This window comes from Ruditapes philippinarum, unplaced genomic scaffold, assembly GCF_026571515.1.
Source record: "Ruditapes philippinarum isolate M1 unplaced genomic scaffold, ASM2657151v2 ctg3003_1_1_1_1, whole genome shotgun sequence".
In the NCBI taxonomy this organism is placed as follows: domain Eukaryota; kingdom Metazoa; phylum Mollusca; class Bivalvia; order Venerida; family Veneridae; genus Ruditapes; species Ruditapes philippinarum.
The window spans coordinates 104149-124182 of record NW_026854415.1 but is presented as its reverse complement, the minus strand read 5'-3'; the positions used below and the strand labels follow the sequence as shown (position 1 = coordinate 124182).

General features: G+C 34.9%; 1 protein-coding gene across 1 annotated transcript in view; it reads right to left on the bottom strand.

Annotated features, from left to right (window-relative positions):
- Nucleotides 1-20034, bottom strand: part of LOC132740063 (uncharacterized) — a 44521-nt gene that overhangs the window by 14993 nt on the left and 9494 nt on the right. The window contains exon 2 of the mRNA XM_060727918.1: nt 19631-19747. Within this exon, the coding sequence (XP_060583901.1) occupies nt 19631-19724 (94 nt within the window). The 5' untranslated portion in view covers nt 19725-19747. The remainder of the gene's footprint in view (nt 1-19630; nt 19748-20034) is intronic.

Sequence of the window (20034 nt, the reverse complement as noted above, 5' to 3'; positions counted from 1 at the left end):
CATAAAGTTATTAATTTCAAATATAACAACATATTTGTTTACTTGATTTTTACGAATCAAAATAAAACTAATTAACACAACATGACATTAACTGTTAATAATAACAGCTCCTTCCAGAGACGACGCCGCTACAAAAACATGTTTGTTAAACACAAATGCCCCTGGCACAGATTCTTGTCAGTAATAATTATTCAAAAAAGGTTTACCCATTCACTCTATTATGGATAGAAAAATTGCCCAAAAAATTGTAAACTCAATCAGTGATTAATCTAGATGTACCTGCGTAAAATATGCATAAAAAATGAACAAGAGGGCCATGATGGCCCTGAGGTCGCTCACCTGTATATAGCTAAACTCTAGCTATTTGGGTTTTTTCAAAGAAGATTTTAAGTTTTTGCTATACACATAGTAAGAAAATCAATGACCCCCGGGGCGGGGCCAATTTTGACCCCAGGTCTTTTATTTGAACAAACTTGGTAGACACCTATTAGAACATGTTTGATGCTCAATATCTTAGCCATAGCTCTTTGAGTTCTTTAAAAGAAGATTTTTTAAGTTTTTACTATATGCATATAGGGAAAATCAATGACCCCCCGGGGGCGGGGCCAATTTTGACCCCAGGGCTTTTATTTGAACAAACTTGGTAGACACTTATTAGAACATGTTTCATGCTAAATATCTTAGCTCTAACTCTTTGGGTTCTTTAAAAGAAGATTTTTTAAGTTTTTACTATATGCATATCGGGAAAATCAATGACCCCCTGGGGCGGGGCCAATTTTGACCCCAGGGCTTTTATTTCAACAAACTTGGTAGACACTCACTAGAAGATGTTTCATGCCAAATATCTAAGCTCTAGCTCTTATGGTTTTTTAAAAGAAGATATTTTTAGTTTTTACTATATGCATATAGGGAAAATCAATGACCCCCTGGGGCGGGGCCAATTTTGACCCCGGGGCTTTTATTTGAACAAACTTGGCAGACACCTATTAGAACATGTTTGATGCTCAATATCTTAGCCATAGCTCTTTGAGTTCTTTAAGAGAAGATTTTCTAAGTTTTTACAATATGCATTTAGGGAAAATCAATGACCCCCCGGGGCGGGGCCAATTTTGACCCCAGGGCTTTTATTTGAACAAACTTGGTAGACACCCATTAGAACATGTTTCATGCTAAATATCTTAGCTCTAGCTCTTTGGGTTCTTTAAAAGAAGATTTTTTAAGTTTTTACTATATGCATATAGGGAAAATCAATGACCCCCTGGGGCGGGGCCAATTTTGACCCCAGGGCTTTTATTTCAACAAACTTGGTAGACACTCACTAGAAGATGTTTCATGCCAAATATCTAAGCTCTAGCTCTTATGGTTTTTTAAAAGAAGATATTTAAAGTTTTTTCTTTCGGTTGCCATGGCAACCAGAGTTCTGCATGGAATTAAATTCTTTGAACAATTTTTAAAGGTGACCACCAAAGGAACATTCCTGTGAAGTTTGGATGAAATTGGCTTAGTGGTTTATGAGGAGATGTCATTTAAAGTAAAAGTTTACAGACGGACGAGGGACGGACGACGGACGGACGGACGCCGGACGAAAAGCAATCACAAAAGCTCACCCTGTCACTTTGTGACAGGTGAGCTAAAAAGATGCACTGTGAGTTTCAAACTGTGTGCATGCCACACATTCAAATCTGGTAGTTTATAATCCAAAATATCACAGTTAGTGACTTCTATGTACTGTTTGATTAGTTTAATTTCATCAGTTGAATAATTTTTCAATTTCTTCAGTTGAATAATTAAATTAATGACAATCATACAGGTGCAAGACTCATCCCCATTTGCCGAAAACATTAAATCGCATGTGTTTGGTAACCGCCCATGATTTCTCAGCATTAGCAAAACAGAGCGTCCCTTTTGCACGAGAGCGAATCGATGGACCGCCTACAATGGTGAAATATCAAACGAAAATGTTTTTCACACAAAAAACATATCTATCCATTCTAAATATGTGAACATTACCAGCTGTTTCATATCTCAAGCGACAATGTAAAAAAAACAACAAGATTTGTTGCATGGTAAACGACCTAATTATATTGGGCTGGTGATTGTCAGCATGCCTCTTTGATGTAATCAAAGGTCTGTCAGGTCTTTTGGACTTTGTCAAAATAACCTTATTAAAATGTAAACATCTTGATGTGGTTTTATTTTAGATAACCTTAATACCTGCACGTTTTTTAAATCTGGAATGATACAAATAGCAAAGGTCGTTGGACGCATTGTAAGGAATTTCTAGAATTATCACTTCTCAGTTATATAACTTGACAGAGTCATGTTCTTTTAATGGGAAAATATAAGCTAAATCTTAGGCATGTGATGAGGTTGGCAAATATTCAACTTACCAACAAAAAATTCTAAAATATGTATATAAATGCCAGACCTGGACTTGAACCCAGTGACCCTAAACTTAAAGGACCACCTGTTTTCTTCTAAATATGAGACATTGGTAAAAACACACACAAAGGCTGTATAAGAAAAAGTGTAAAAATTCTGTTGTTAGCCCAAGTGACTTTGGTTTATACAAATTTATTTTAGTTCGATTGTGTTGGAAGCTATAAGCTTATTGAAACACTCTCTAATCCGTTCCTGGAACCAACCAGTACTAAGCAATGAATGTAAAGTTTCTTGCTCAAGGAAACAACGGCTTGCCCCTGACAGGGTTTGAACCCACGCGGTCAGCAATCCTTAGATTACTAGTCCGACGCGTTAACCACTCGGCCACGCCGCCACGCCAAGTGACTTTGACCTCATGACTCCCAAAAATGTACCATTTGAGGTATGTTCCTTCCAAATACATGTATTTTAAGTTATCTTAAAATCCTTCAGTGCATAATAAAGTTACAGTCTAGACACGAATGTGTACTTTCAAACTTTCCTTGTGAGAATGAGAACCTTCAAACTATATGTGTGACCTTGACCTTGACGAATTTAATTCATTTAGAGCATTTTGACTCAGGGAATGCTTTGTTACACATATATGCTAGGTTATTTAAAACCTTCCATGCATGACAAAGTCTGGACACAAATGTGTACCTTTAAACTTTAATTGTGAGAATGCGAACCTTCAAACTATAAGTAGGGACATGGGTTTTAGACGCGACACATTATCATGACATGGTAGAAACTTGTGCCAAGTTATTACAAAATCCTTCCATGCATGACAAAGTTACAGTGAGGACACGAATGTTGTGTAGGTGGGACCCTCAGATTGATTGACAGACAGACAGTGTGATTTTAATATGCCAACCATCGTGTGCATAAAAATGAAATCGCCTTAAATTTGAAAGGTTGCCAAACACAGCAAAGTTAAAAAGAATTAGCATAGGGCATGGATTCTCCCACATTTAACTTGTTTTGTCAGACCACAAACAGACAACATGATAGCAGAACAGTGGGTTAAACAAGAACAAACACTTGTTTTGTCAGACCACAATCAGACAACATGATAGCAGAACAGTGGGATAGACAATGTCAAATACTTGTTTTGTCACATGATACCAGAACAGTGGGATAGACAAGGTCAAATACTTGTTTTGTCAGACCACAATCAGACAACATGATAGCAGAACAGTGGGAAAGACAATGTCAAATACTTGTTTTGTCACAACATGATAGCAGAACAGAGGGATAGACAAGGTAAAACCTATGCTTTAATTGGTGATATAAAAATGTTGCAAGCTGCCTGTTGAATTGATGTCTGCGCTGATGATAAAGGACCTAGCACATTTACATGAGAAATATGGCATCAAAATACATCAATAGAGCATCCCTACATGACAGTGATCATTGAACATTCTATAGTTCTCCCCACGGGTACCACATCCTTGCCCATTCCCGTGTAATCAGAAAATGTTGTTCTCTAATACACAATGAACGCCACCAAATACTGTTTCCACCATTAAAGTGAAAGTTTTTGAATTTGGATAGAAGCTGTTAGAAATATTTTCATTTCAAATAAATTTCTGTCAATGATAGGAAAATCGAAAGCTGGGCGTGTGTTGAAAATACTTCTTTATTTTACCCCATATTTACCAGTTAAACTGATAACTTCATGTTCTGACAAGTGAAGGTCATCTGCTGAAACTGTAGTGACGTCATATTCTGTTGAAAACTAGAATTTCAGATGTTATGTATACAATATTTAGTTCCAAATTTGTTTGCACAAGCTATTTTTTTAAGCACTTAAAACTATTCAATGTAAACACAAACCATTTTTATACAAAGTTAAAGGTGCTGAAACTCTTCAGTGAAATTGAAAATTGCATATTTGTAGCCAAAATAATGACTACATACATTTCTACAAAAGTATGAGTGCTGAAACTAAAAATTCAAAATTTTCCAACATTCAAGAGAGATAACTTTGTCCAAAATCATTTAAAGACGACACACTTTGAACTTGAACTGCTATTCCTAAGATGTATGTATATGTCAAATTTCAGTTGAATGTGTACAACCATTGGGGAGATAATGAACAAAACTAAAATTTCTGATTTTTTTCAAAGTTCAAGTTCCTTTGTCAGCTGTCATCAAACAATGACCAAAATCGAACTTGACCAGTGTATTCTTATGACATATCCATATATTAAATTTGAGTTGAATATGTACAACTGTTGGGGAGATAATGAACGGAAACTGAAAATTTCCTTTTTTTTCAAAGTGAAAGGGGCATAACTCTGCCAAAAATCATCAAACCATGACCAAATTCGAACTTGACCTGCGCATTCCTTTGACGTATCCATATGTCAAATTTGAGTTGAATGTGTAATACCGTTGGGGAGATAATGAACGGAAACTGAAAATTTCATATTATTTTCAAAGTGAAAGGGGCATAACTCTGCCGAAAATCATCAAACCATGACCAAATTCGAACTTGACCTGCACATTCCTTGGACGTATCCAAATGTCAAATTTGAGTTGAATGTAAAATACCCCTCGGGAGATAAAGAACGAAACTGAAAATTACATATTATTTTTATATTGAAAGAAGCATTACTCTGCCAAAAATCATTGAACCATGACCAAATTCGAACTTGACCTGCACATTCCTTTGACGTGGCGTATCCATATGTCAAATTTGAGTAGAATGTGTAATACTTTTGGGGAGATAATGATCTGAAACTGAAAATTTCATATTATTTTCAAAGTGAAAGGGGCATAACTCTGCCAAAAATCACCAAAGCATGACCAAATTTAAACTTGACCTGTGCATTCCTTTGACGTATCCATATGTCAAATTTGAGTAGAATGCATAATATAGTTGGGGAGATAATAAATGGAAACTGAAAATTTCATATTATTTTCAAAGTGAAAGGGGCATAGCTCTGCCAAAAATCATCAAATCATGACCAAATTCAAACTTGACCCGTGCATTCCTTTGACGTATCCATATGTCAAATTTGAGTAGAATGTGTGATAAAGTTGAGGAGATTATAAACGGAAACTGAAAATTTCATATTATTTTCAAAGTGAAAGGGGCCATGCAGGGCCCTCAATCCAATTTGGGGGGAGTTGGTCGCTACCCTCAGCAGGGGGAATTTTAGTGTATGGGGGAATTTTCCTCTTTTCTTTTATGATCAAATATCAAATAAGCTTTTTTAAATATAAGCTGTTTTTTATTTACTTGCATATTTTTTTTAAATCCCAAATAGGTAACGACAAAGCTTCCTTTTCTTGACTTTGTAAAACAATTGTAAAAATCGGCATCACGAAAATATGTGACAAATGAAAATTTGTTTGTTTTCTGTTTACACATCCCCAATTCGAGTTGTTGCTGATGTAAATCATATAAAATTAAATTGATTGTTTATTATAAGATCGTTTACCATCAGTTATTTCATAAAGTATCATGAAAACAAAAGTTACAAGTTTGTAATTTACGGCAAAATTTGTAAACCGTGGTTGATGTAACATTTTGAAGACAAAAAAAAATGATTTCATGAATAAACAATTTGAAATCGAATTGTTGATGGGAATTGTGATTTTTTCTGCATATTTCTGTTGAAATTTTAGCATTTTTACAGGATGGAAGGCCAATATGTGACGGTAGATTTTCGGGGAAAATACAAACGGAAACGTGCAGACATGTACTGTACGATATTCCGCTTACAAAATAGCCGTCAAATAGATGGATTTTAATTTTCAAAAACAACATTACTTTTCATTTTTTCTTTAACACTTTATATGTTTTAAGGGGGAATTTTTACCTCTGTTAGGAGGAAAAAACATACTATTTTGGTTGATCAAGGGCCCTAGGGGCACAAATACAATCAAAAATGCTAGACATACATGTTCTTTTTTTTCAAAAGTAGTTTTCAAAAGGCACACATTACATGTCTGGAATTTTGGCAACGATCGCCCTCCATACCGCCTGGCGGTGGCTCTTGTTTAACAGAGTTATGCCCCTTGATGAAATTTTCAGTTTCCGTTCATTGTCTCCCCAAAAGTATTACACATTCAACTCAAATTTGACATATGGATACGTCAAAGGAATGCGAATGATCAAGTTTGAATTTGGTCATGCTTCGATGATTTTTGGCAGAGTTATGCCCCTAGGGTATGGAGGGCGATCGTTGCCAAAATTCCAGGCATGTAATGTGTGCCTTTTGAAAACTACTTTTGAAAACAAAATTGCATTTGAGAAAAATGCTATGCCACCGCATTAATACAACACTAAATAGTAGTGTAGGAACATATTTTTTTTGTTTCTATACAATTTTGAAGATTGTCATAATGCATAGATCCCTGACTAATCTTATTCTTATTATCAGATTAGTGGTTAAATCTGTTGTTAACTCAATAAAAGATCAGAGTAGGAATATATCAATGCACTCGAGTCTAGTGAATTTGGTGGTGAAGGTCTAAATTTCATGACTACATCAAAGGACAACACAGTAAGACACTTTGTCAAAATCTAGGTCAGCTGAAATCAAAGTTCACTTTACATCTTAATCTGTGCACATGGTTCAAATTTCATAGCTGTACATCAAAGGACAAGAAAGTAGGTCACATCATCAAAATCTAGGTCACCTGATATCAAAGTTCAATTTTACAACTAAAACTGTGCACATGGTCACAATTTCATTGCTGTACATCAAAGGACAATAAAGTAGGTCACTGTCCCATTGGGCAAGTCAAAATTTTGGACCCAAGGGTTTAATTCAAAACAATCTTGATACAGTCCACCAAACAACATTTCAAGTCAAATATCTAAGCTGTAGCTTTCTCCCATTCAGAAAATTTGTTTTATTTTCTGTTTTTACTATGTGGACATAATGAGAATCACTGCCCCGGGCAGGGCCAATTTTGACACTAGGGGAAAAATTTGAACAACTTTGGTAGCGTACCTATAGATGATATCATTTAACAAATATTAAAGCTCTAAGCCTTGTACCTTCAGACAATAAGATTTTTTGATTTTTTACTATATGTATATATTGAAAATCAATGACCCCCAGGGCGGGGCAATTTTGACCCCAGGGTTATAATTTGAACAATCTTGCTAGAAATTCACTTCACAATGTTTCATGCAAAATATCTAACCTCTAGCATTTGTCAATTGCTAGAAGAAATTTTTTTTAAGTTTTTACTATATACATACAGTGTATAAGGAAAACCAATGACCCCCGGGGCGAGCCTTTTTTGACCCCAGGGCTTTATTTGAACAATCTGGGTAGAGGTCTACCAGACAATGCCTTATGCAAAATATCTAAGCTCTATGCCTTTTGGGTCTTTACAAGAAGGTATTTTAAGTTTTTACTATATGTACATATAGTGAAAATCAATGACCCCCGGGGCGGGGCCAATTTTGACCCCAGGGCTATAATTTGAACAATCTTGGTAAGGGTCTACCAGACAATGCCTTATGCAAAATATCTAAGCTCTATGCTTTTTGGGTCTTTACAAGAAGGTACTTTAAGTTTTTACTATATCTACATATAGTGAAAATTAATGACCCCCGGGGCGGGGCCGATTTTGCTCCCAGGGCTATAATTTGAACAATCTTGGTAGAGGTCTACCAGACAATGCCTTATGCAAAATATCTAAGCTCTAGGCCTTTTGGGTATTTCCGAGAAGATTTTTTAAATTTAGTCTTATAATTCCTTTTGGTTGCCATGGCAACCAGATTTCTGCATGGAATGAAATTCTTTGAACAACTTTGGAAGCCCTTCACCCAAGGATCAATCCTGCCAAGTTTGGTTGAAATTGGACTAGTGGTTTTTCACAAGAAGATTTTTTAAGTTCACTATATAATCTATATATAACACACACACACAAACAAACACACACACACACACACACAGGTGAATCGCTATATGCCACCGCATCGCAGATGCTGCGGTGGCATAATAAGAACATGTATGTCTAGCATTTTGATTGTATTTGTGCACAGCAAATGATATGCCTCTTAATCCAATCTTTTAATTGAAGGCATCCGCTTTTAAATAACAAGTTTACATGTTAATTATAACAACTGACCTAACATGGAGAACAGCAACAATTTTACAAGTTCGTATCTTCCATTGTATATAATACATAAGCATGTTTACGCACTTGTAGATATCTATCTGTACCTGAAAAATACAAATGAAATGTAAAACTCGAATACAGAAAATATAATTAAATAAAACGTGTTTCCAGTCGTAGAGAACTACAACAGTACGTTTACAGTACGTTTACACAGTAACATGTTTAAAATGAAAAAAGTAGATTCACAAAGTTAAACGATTTTAAGTCATGCATGACGCCCCGCCCCTCTCTGAGTATTTACGATCTTCTATTACGGAAATGTACAGACAGGTATAATACCCGTTGCCTCTCTCCTATTTCTCAATAAAGTGAAGGAACACACGGCGTTCATTCTAACTTTTTTTTTATGCTCCCCGAAAAATTTCGGGGGAGCATATAGTCGGCGCCTTGTCCGTCTGTCCGTCTGTCCGTCCGTCCGTCTGTCCGTCCGTTGTCTTGTCCGGAGCATAACTTGAAAACCCTTGGAGATAATTTGTTGAAACTTCATACAGTGGTAGAGGGCATCGAGGGGGAGTGCAGTGTCAAAGAACCATAACTCTATTTTGCCCGGTTTTTGAATTATCTCCCCTTATAGAAAAATCTTGTCCGGGGCATAACTCTAAAATTATAAGAGATATCAACATGAAACTTTGTAGGTGAATAGATCTCAATGGGTAGATGTGCAGTGCATAAGAACAATAACTCTTTTCATCCTAATTTTGGAGTTATTGCCCTTTGTTAATTTTAATACTTTGAACTTTGTCCGGAACATAACTTGAAAACCCTTGGAGATAATTTGTTGAAACTTCATACAGTGGTAGAGGGCATTGAGGGGGGGGGTGCAGTGTCAAAGAACCATAACTCTATTTTGCCTGGTTTTTGAATTATCTCCCCTTATAGAAAAATCTTGTCCGGGGCATAACTCTAAAACTATAAGAGATATCAACATGAAACTTTGTAGGTGAATAGATCTCAATGCATAGATGTGCAGTGCATAAGAACAATAACTCTTTTTGTCCTAATTTTGGAGTTATTGCCCTTTGTTTATTTTAATACTTTGAACTTGAACTTTGTCCGGAACATAACTTGAAAACCCTTGGAGATAATTTGTTGAAACTTCATACAGTGGTAGAGGGCATCAAGGGGGAGTGCAGTGTCAAAGAACCATAACTCTATTTTGCCTGGTTTTTGAATTATCTCCCCTTATAGAAAAATCTTGTCCGGGGCATAACTCTAAAACTATAAGAGATATCAACATGAAACATTGTAGGTAGATAGATCTCATTGAGTAGAGGTGCAGTGCAAAAGAACCATAACTCTGTTAAGCCTTATTTTTGAATAATCTCCCCTTTTAGAAAAATCTTATCCAGGACATAGCTGTAAAACCATAAGAGATATCAACATGAAACTTTGTAGGTAGATAAATCTCAATGGGTAGATGTGCAGTGCACAAGAATCATAACTCTACCTTGCCTAATTCTGGAGTTATTGCCCTTTGTTTATTTTTACTTTTTGAATTGTCCAGGACATAACTCGGAAATCATAAGAGATATCATCAAGAAACTTTGTAGGTTGATAGATCACATTGATTAGAAGTGCAGTGCAAAGAACTGTAACTCTGCCTTGCCTAATTTTAGAATTATTGCACTTTGAACTTTTTCCACGGACATAACTCTGAAACTACAAGAGGTGTACTTTCCTGTGTCCAAAACCTATTCGGGGAGCATCACCCGGCTCAAACCGGGCTCTTGTTTATTTCTATAAAAAGTCAAATTAATATGTTTGGTATCAAAGGAAAGACTACTCCATAAGCTTTATATGAGTGCCTCGGAAATAAAAATGAATTAAATAGATGTATTGAAATTTTTGTTTCAAAATTTATCATTTTTCCTCTGAAAATAACACTTGAATTGGTAAGAAAAACAAACGTTCCCTCCAAACCTTTTTTTTTTATTTCGAAATCAATTTTGATGATTTTGGATTGAAATAAAAGTGTGCTTCATACGCTTTATGATATATGATTATAAAATGCCTAAAAATAAAAATGAATTAAATCAAAATGAATTAAAAAATATGATAAACAAAATCGACAAGGAAAGGCGGCGTTCAATTGAACGCAGCCCCCACCCGACCCAGTAACAAGCGTCAGTGGCAAGGAGCCCAGGAGGACCCCAAACAAAAATAGGACAGGACATAAGGCAGAGTACTTTTCGTTTAAAATGTTTTTTTTTTTTTTTTGTTACTTTCTGTAAAACAGAGAAAATAAGAATCCCTAAAGAACGCTCAAAACGACAAAATTGAGAATGTTGAAGGCTCGGTTTGATTGAGTCTGTTCATGGACGGTAATGGAAAGAGCAAGTTACCGTCCACGCCCCCTAGCACCGGCTTAAGCAAAATTCAACATGAACTGGTACAATTTTGAATTTTGAAACATCTGAAAATGTGTTAATATGGCGATTATCATGGAACCTTCAATGTGACATGTAAGTGCCATACCATGAAAAAGATGGTCCCCAAGTAAAAAAAAAAAAACACACACACTCTGAAATTCAGTAAGAGAAACATGGCGCCCTCTACTTACTTTTTTTTATTTCTTGGTCAATTTTGATAATTTTAGACTCAAGACTCAAGTAAAAGAATCCTTTATGAACTTTCTAGTGATGCCTTAAAAATGAAAATTAATTACGTAGAAGTATTTAAAATTTTGTTTCAAACTTATCGTTGTTTATTTTTTCTCTCTTAAAACCGCACTCATATATTCGGAAAAAAAAATCACGTCGCTTCCTTCAAAAAAGAAAATGAATATTGAATTAAGACCATAAGCTTTGAACAAGTATATTAACAATCTGCAAACAAAGTGATCCCTCGGAAGCATTAATCACAACAAAATTACATAAGAATTGCAGACTCGGTTTGATTGAGTCTGTACACGAGGGATAATGAACAAGTGCAACATCCCTCACTCCCCCTAGCACCGGCTTGAACGGTACTCAATTCTCAACACTTAATAGCGCTGGCATCAATGATCCCGAAGGTCCAGAAAAATATAACAACACTGAAGTGAAGTACGGGGCAACTTTTTACAGCTGCCACACGGCACTTGACACCTGCTGTTGTGAAGTATAAAATCTGGAAACAAAGTGATCCCTCGGAAGCATTAATCACAACAAAATTACATAAGAATTGCAGACTCGGTTTGATTGAGTCTGTACATGAGGGATAATGAAAATGTGCAAAAAGTTTTTATTCATACTGAAAATACCTTATTAAAGATTGTACATAAGTGCTACGGATAAGTATTTTCTTGATACAAATATTGGATGGTTTTTAGATTATCAATAAAATTACTCCCTTGAAGTTTGTCATTGTTTCCCCTAAAAATATTTCCAAATCGCCGATAATTCTCAGGAATATATGATAAACAAGATCAACAAGAAAAGGCGGCGCTCAATGAACGCAACCCAACATGACCCAGCAACAAGAACAAGTGGCAAGGAGCCCAGGCGGACCCCAAACAAAGCGCAGGACAGAGCACTAGGCAGAGCACGGACAGGCTAATCACTAAAATGATAAATAATTTGTAACTGATAAGAACACGATGTTAAATAATGAGTTAATGCATAAGTTATCTTCATCATCAATGGTAAAATCAGCAAATTTCAAGTGATGTTGCTAGTGACAAAACTTTTGTAACAAATGTAACAAATATATAATATGAAAAATACCGTATGTTGTCCTTCAGTTTTATTTAGAAATATGGGAGAGGCGCCGTTCTATACCTGTCCGCAATAGAAGTTCGTAAATACTCCGAGAGGGGCGGGGCGTTATGCTTGACTTAAAATCGTTTAACTTTGTGAATCTACTTTTGTCATTTTAAACATGTTACTGTGTTAACGTACTCTTGTAGTTCTACAACTGGTAACACGTTTTCTTAAACTCTATTCTGTAATTAAGATTTACATTTCATTTGTATATTTCACATCTATAAGTGTGCAAACATGCATATGTATTGCATGCAATGGAAGATACGAACTTGTAAATTTGTTGTAGGTCAGTTGTTACGATATATATGTAAACTTGTTATATAATGGCAGGAACCTTCAATTAAAAGATTGAATTAAGAGGCATATTATGTGCTATGCACGGGTACAATAATAAATGTTAGGCATACAAGTTCGCATTTTCAAAAGTCATTTAAAAAAAAACACTTTACATGTCTGGAATTTTGGCAATGAATGCCCTCCATAGGGTGGGGCCAACGCTCGACTTTTTACTTTCTCTAAAAGTATACATTTAATCAGTCTGTCTTGTCACATTAGTTTTGTCTGTATATTTTGTATATATAAATATACTAATTTATATATATATATATTATATATATATATAATATATATATATATATATATTTATATAATATATATATTATATATAATATATATATAATTATATATATAAATAGAAACACGCAATTCTATAAATAGAAAATTCTATAAATAGAAACACGCAATTCTATTAATAGAAAATTCTATAAATCGAAACACGCAATTCTATAAATAAAAAATTCTATAAATAGATACACGTGATGGTGGTGGTGGTGGTGACACGTGATGGTGGTGGTGGTGACACGTGGTGTTGGTGACACATTGTGACGACACATGGTGACACGTGGTGGTGACACGTGGTTACACGTAATATTTATGGTAACACTGGCTGTGGTGGTGACACGTGGTGGTGATGGTGACATGTGGTGGAAGTGGTGACACGTGGTGGTGACATGTGGTGGTAGTGGTGACACGTGGTGGAGACACATGATGACAAGTGGTGGTGGTAGTGGTGACACGTGTGATGATGTGACACGTGGTGGTGACATGTGGTGGTAGTGGCGACACGTGGTGGTGATGTTGACACGTGGTGAAGACATGTGGTGGTGGTGACATGTGGTGACACGTGGTGGTTGTGGTGGCATGTGTGATGGTGACACTTGATCGTGACACGTGGTGGTGACACGTGATGACACGTGTTGGTGACACGTGGTCACATGTGGTGGTTGTGGTGACACGTGGTAGTGGTGACACGTGGTGGTGACACGTGGTAGTGACACCTGGTGGTGGTGACACGTGCCGATGACACGTGCTGATGACACGTGGTGGTGATGTTGACACGTGGTTACATGGGTGGTTGTGGTGGCACGTGGAAGTGGTGACACGTAGTGGTGATGGTGACACGTGGTGGTGACATGTGGTGGTGACACGTGATGACACGTGGTGGTGGCGGTGACACGTGTTGGTGTTGGTGACACGTGGTGGTGACACGTGATGGTAGCGATGACACGTGGTGGTGACACGTGGTGGTGGTGGTGACACGTGGTGGATGACACGTGGTGTGATGGTGATACGTGGTGGTGATGGTGACACGTGGTGATGACACGTGGTGGTGGTGGTGACACGTGGTGGTGGTGGTGACACGTGATGGTGGTGGAGACACTTGGTGCTTGTGGTGACACGTGCTGGTGGTGGTGACACTTTGTTGTTGTTGTTGTTCTTGTTCTTGTTAATAAATATATATGGTCATTTAATGCACAAATCTGAGAAAATTCAGAAATTTAACCTTCAAGGTCAAGGTCATTAAAGAGCCCAAGTATTTGATTTGACCTTAAGTATGTTCTGTTATAATATGAAGTTGATCCCTTCAATAATACCAAAGTTACAGCCAGTTACAGCCAAAACAATGAAAATTTCAATAATTTGACCTTCAAAGTCAAGGTCATTAATGAGTGAAGGTCAAGGTCTGTCTGGTTATTTTTAAGGGTTATCTTTGAAGATTATTATGTTCAAAATTGATGACAATCCATACAAAAATAACAAAGTTACAGCCAATTATAATAGCCAAAAAAATGAAAATTTCAATAATTTTGCCTTCAAAGTCAAGGTCATTTATGAGTGAAGGTCAAGGTCTGTCTGGTTATTTTTAAGAGATATCCTTGAAGATTATTATATTCAAGTTTGAAGACAATCCATTCAAAAATAAAGTTACAGCCAATAATAGCAAGAACAAGCCAAATTTGGACTTTTAACCTTGAAGGTCAAGGTCATTTATGGATGAAGGTCAAGGTTAGTGTAGTCTACTGCACAAGGGTTGTTGTGGCCAAGTATGAAGACAATACACCAAGAAATAAAAAAGTTATGATCCAGGTACAAGTTTGCGGACGGCAACAGCAACGCCGCCGCGACTATAGCAATACCTCTACTTTTTTTCAAAAAAAAAAAAAAGTCGAGCTTAAACTCAACGGACCATGACCATTTTCAAACTTGACCTGTTTTTTCTCATGATATATCCATATGTCAAATTTGAGTTGAATGTGTGCAACCGTTACTAAGATAATAACTGGAAACTGATGATCACTGAATGACAGAATGACGGAAGGACGGAACAGGGTAACACTATATGCCCCAGCCATTTTATGGCGGGGACATAAAAATTATACTGAAGCCAAAAAGGGCCATCAATTTACATACCACGGTATCATAGTGCTCTCCGTTTGAGCTCCCATTCAAAACATGGCTGACATAGATAAAACATAGCTGATTCTAATTTAAATCATCGAGTGATTCTAGGTATATGACATTTTGTACAATTTGCTGGAAATAATAAGAACAATGGTACCATAAGGGACCATCCTATCAGACACGTTTCTGTTTTTCCATGAAAACGTGTGCATGGTTCCTACTTAACTAAATGACCTGTGGCAAGGATACTCCTGTATGCTACTTTTGACTTACAGTTAAGTTCAACAAATAGACTTGTCAAAGATATATCATTAGTTTGTGTGAATAGACCATCAACCAATTCCATTGTCTTTTAATGAAAGATGAACAATAATTTGTTGGCAATAGAACACCTGAGTAATGTATGTTTATTTAAGCACATTGGTATTAGGAAACATCTAGGAACCCATATTACCCTCAAAATGATAAGTGTTTTCATCATCTTTTTCATGATTAATATTGGTTTATTTTATGTCTTATAGTTTAATTATTTCATATAACAAAAACAGTTCAGTGTTTTTTCAGTCATTCCATAAATTAAAATACAGAAAAGAAATTTGTATTGGGCATTTTCAGCAACAGGCAATAATGTCACTTGCTATAAAAACAAGAGCTGTCACAGGAGACAGCGAAGCTCGACTAATGAAATACTGGATGCAGTTATGAAAGAAAAATCAATTATGTATCATTATGTATTAAGTTATAGTAAAAAAATAACATTTGTTAACATAAATTCCAAGTTCAAGGGGGAATAATTCTGGAAATAGTCATGCTAGAGTTATTAACCTTGTCACACAACATGTGTGTAATGATAAGAAATATATATTTGAAGTTTGAAGTAGATAACTTAAAAAGTAATAAAGAAGTTATAATATTTCTTAAAGAAAATCCTAAGTTTGAAGAGAAATAAATCTGAAAATATTGCTTCATGAGTTATGAACCTTGTAACATAAGATGTAATTGATGATAAGGAATAAGTATTTAAAGTTTGAGGTAGATACCTTTAAAACTATAAAGAAGCTATAGTAAAAAATAACATTTTTCAAGTAAAAAATATCTTAGTTTATGGGGAGATAATTCTTGCAATATTAATGCTAGAGTTATGAACCTTGTCACATAACACGTGGTTAATGATAAGGAACACATATTTGAAGTATGAACTTGATCCCTTACGAAATATATATATAAGTAAAGGAACACATATTTGACGTATGAACTTGATCCCTTAAGAAATATATAAGTATATAAGTAAATGAAAATCCTATGTTCAAGGGTAGATAAGTCTGAAAATATTGGTGCTAGAGTCATGAACCTTGTCACATAAGACGTGGTTGATGATAAGGAACATATATTTGAAGTTTGATGTTGATACCTTAAGAAATGAAAAAGTAATAGTGAAAAATATTTTACTGCACCACCAAAACTTTAATCTGAAATCCGGACGCGGACACCGACACCGGGGTGAGTAGGACAGCTCTCCATATTCTTCGTATAGTTGAGCTAAAAATCCAAGCCATTTTAAGAGCTACATTTGTATTTGAAAATGAGCTAGAAATACTATTCATGATTATTTATAAGATCAGAGAAATAGTTTAAGCAAGAAGAATAAGACTAAAATTAAAATCTTTTTTTTTAAACAATAGCAAGAATTTTTACTTCAAATGCAAACTTCTTCTTTTTTTAAAGATCTTGTTGATAGCATTTTTGTGCTCCATATTCATTTCCAACTGTCTAATGTTTAATTCTTAAATATTTGCTGCAATACACTAGATGCAATATGCTTAAACTGAAATGACTAGAAGCTAACCACAAAATACTAAACAAACTATCATTTAATATGAGCCTTATAACTTTATTAAAATGCATTTATTTTAGCAGTGCAATTCATTGCTAAATTTGATGTTGTATTTTTTACTATACTTTAATAATAGCATAATATCTATGCCAAATGTATGCATTGTTTAGTCCTGTATGAACCAAGATTTATTAGATCCAGTCACTTCAATAGTGGGAACACAAAAATACAAACCTTTTATGTACATACTTTGTGCATTTTGATTGTAAAGTTTGATGTTTTAAAATAGTCTGTCTCAGGTGATAGTTGTTTCAAAAAACTTGCCCCTTTAAGGGACTACCTTGGACTGAAAATTTAGGGAGAAGTGACTTCTCGCTTCAGGAAAAATAGGGAGAAGTTTTGAAATTTAGGGAGAAGTGATCATCAAATCGAGTTATTTCACAAAATATACATGTACACCGTTATATGCAGGGGCGTACCTCGGCTTTTTATGAGTGTACGCCATGGCCCGGTTTTTGTCCGAAGGATCGCCAGAGACTTATATATCAAATATAGCTATGTGCTATAACTAAGGATTTAGGGGATATTTAAGCTAATTGTACTACTATTGTCGTTATCTATAATTATGAAAGTAACATCAAGTACATATATGGAATGTAAGAGAAATAGCACGAAGTCTAACGTGTGCACTGTTTTAAATAGTTCAAAAGTTATTTGCTTTAAGAAAAACAAAACATACTAGCCAGGTATCTCTCTTGTAAAAATGATCTGCTTTATTTCCTTTTGTAACAAGTTTAGTTTTTTCTTTGTTATTTCTCCTTTGTTTCACCATAACTTAACGTGTGATATAATCAAGGAAAATATGCTTTAAAATGATCTGTATGACTTTAATACAAACACAATATCTTAAATGTTTAGTGTAACGAAGTTATCGTATTCACAGCTAAAATGTAGTACTTATCGCACGATAATTTACCTTCCTTAAAATATTTTTAATGCGTATTATGTCAATGTTGTAGACAATAAATATTGTCTTTAACATTTTTGTTCTCAACTCCAGTCTTTCAATTCCCATTCGAAATATTTAGGTTATATATATATGGATGTTGGGAATAGTTCACTGCAAAGATCTGATTCACAGTGTCAAAACTATTCTACCTAATTTGAATTGAATATAAGTTGAATGAATATAACTATCTTAAAAATGATATACTGATTTATAGTTAAAAGGTAAAATATAAAAAGACATTCCATACAGCTAACTCACTCCCTTCCATTGTGCTGCAAGCGCCAAGTTGCAAACAAGATCTTTATTTTGCATATAGATCTAGATGTAAAAAATGAAATAAATATTTACTTTTCACTGATTTGATTCTTCTGAAAAAGAAAATGATTGTAATATATTGGACAATTTCTTATCCTTATTTGGATTTTGACGAAGTTTATTTGCATTATATATATAACGCTTAACTCGAGCTGAAAAGAGAGAAAATTCCAAAGAAATTGTTTATATTTTTACTCCCTTTCTTCATAACTGAAGTTTTGATTGTGCATAAAAAGGTAACACATATTCGAATAAGGTAACATCCTGAGCTAGCAGCTACGAATATGTTGATCGATCTACGCCAAAATTAATGATTTCATTTTTTGAAATTTTATTTTTTTTCGAAACTGATATGTACATGCATATAAAATATACATGTATATGGCATGGAAAATAAACAAATGTGTATTTGAAAATCGCTATGATGATATTGAATGAAGTACTAGTTGCTCAGTAAAGTTTATTTAAGCATTTGATTAACATCAACACAACATTTTTAAATTTTTTTTTAGGTTCAACAGTTTCTGACTCTAACTTTTAAATGCAATTTATTAAGAAGAAAAGTTCTTTTATTCATAATAATTATCCAAATTCTATCAATATACATCGGTTTTAATGATGAATATTACTATCATAAATGTAATGGTGATAAACGTATATTGGATATTGAACGTAAATCAAACAGGACATATATGGGAACTAGTAAATCAAACAGGACGTATAGGGGAACTAGTAAATCAAACAGGACATACAGGGGAAATTGTAAATCAAACGCAGGGTCTTTCACAGCTTTAATTTGCCGTATAACCAATGCGCTATTTTTAGCGATGTGGATTTCCAAGTGTGAATTCCAAATGTTGCTAGAATATCGCTTATCAGATCATATAGGGCGAAGTGAAAATATTTACGGCGAAGTTTTCGCCTGACTTCGCCCTGAACGCAGTCCCCAGTGAGTGAGTTATCATCATGGGAGAGAGTCCCATCATGGATTTTTAATTCTTTCATGTGAAAAAGCTGTCAACCTAGCTTATGAAATTTCAGTGGTTCTACTCAGGTGCCTGCTTATGCCTGAAAAAAATGCAGGAAAGCATCTGAGGTCTTCCTCCACCAGTAAAGCTGGAAAGTCACCATAAGCCAATGCCCGTGTTGGTGTATCTTAAAAACCAAACAAACAAGCATTTGTACTTGTTTACTAAGTATCAAACATATGATAACCCTGGAGAAAAGATTAGTAAGTTTCAAATTCCTTCCATTGGTTCAAAAGATAAAGTCACAAAATTGCTTAAAGACAACCAGGTGCTTAACAATAATACCCCAAAATAATTTTAGGCATATAAAAAATCTGATCTAATAGCACAACAATTTTTTTTAAGTTTTTGTAGTGTATATAGTAATCTATGAAAAGAATCAAACCTGATTTATTTTGTGCTGGACAACTGAAAGCAGCTTTAACAAACCCTAAAACAGCAATCACATACAGGGGTAGACTCACATGCAAAATCAACATGTTTGTCAGCTAGGTCTCAAAATCTGAAAAAAAATGAAGAAAAATCAAGTTCGATTATTTTAATAAAGCTATAAAATTATGAATGTATACTTCCATTGGTATGACCATCTTAATGTACACTATAAGAAATGGAAAACTACTATAAGAAATGGAAAACTAACAGTATCTGTACATGCCTTCAAATAAAGAATGAGGCAAAGGAATAGATAAAATAACAACTTAAAACATTGCCAAGAAGACAAAATGTAGAACATAAATGTTTGTGTTATTTCAAACTTAAAATCAACAAGTAGGTAACTGGTAATGTTTG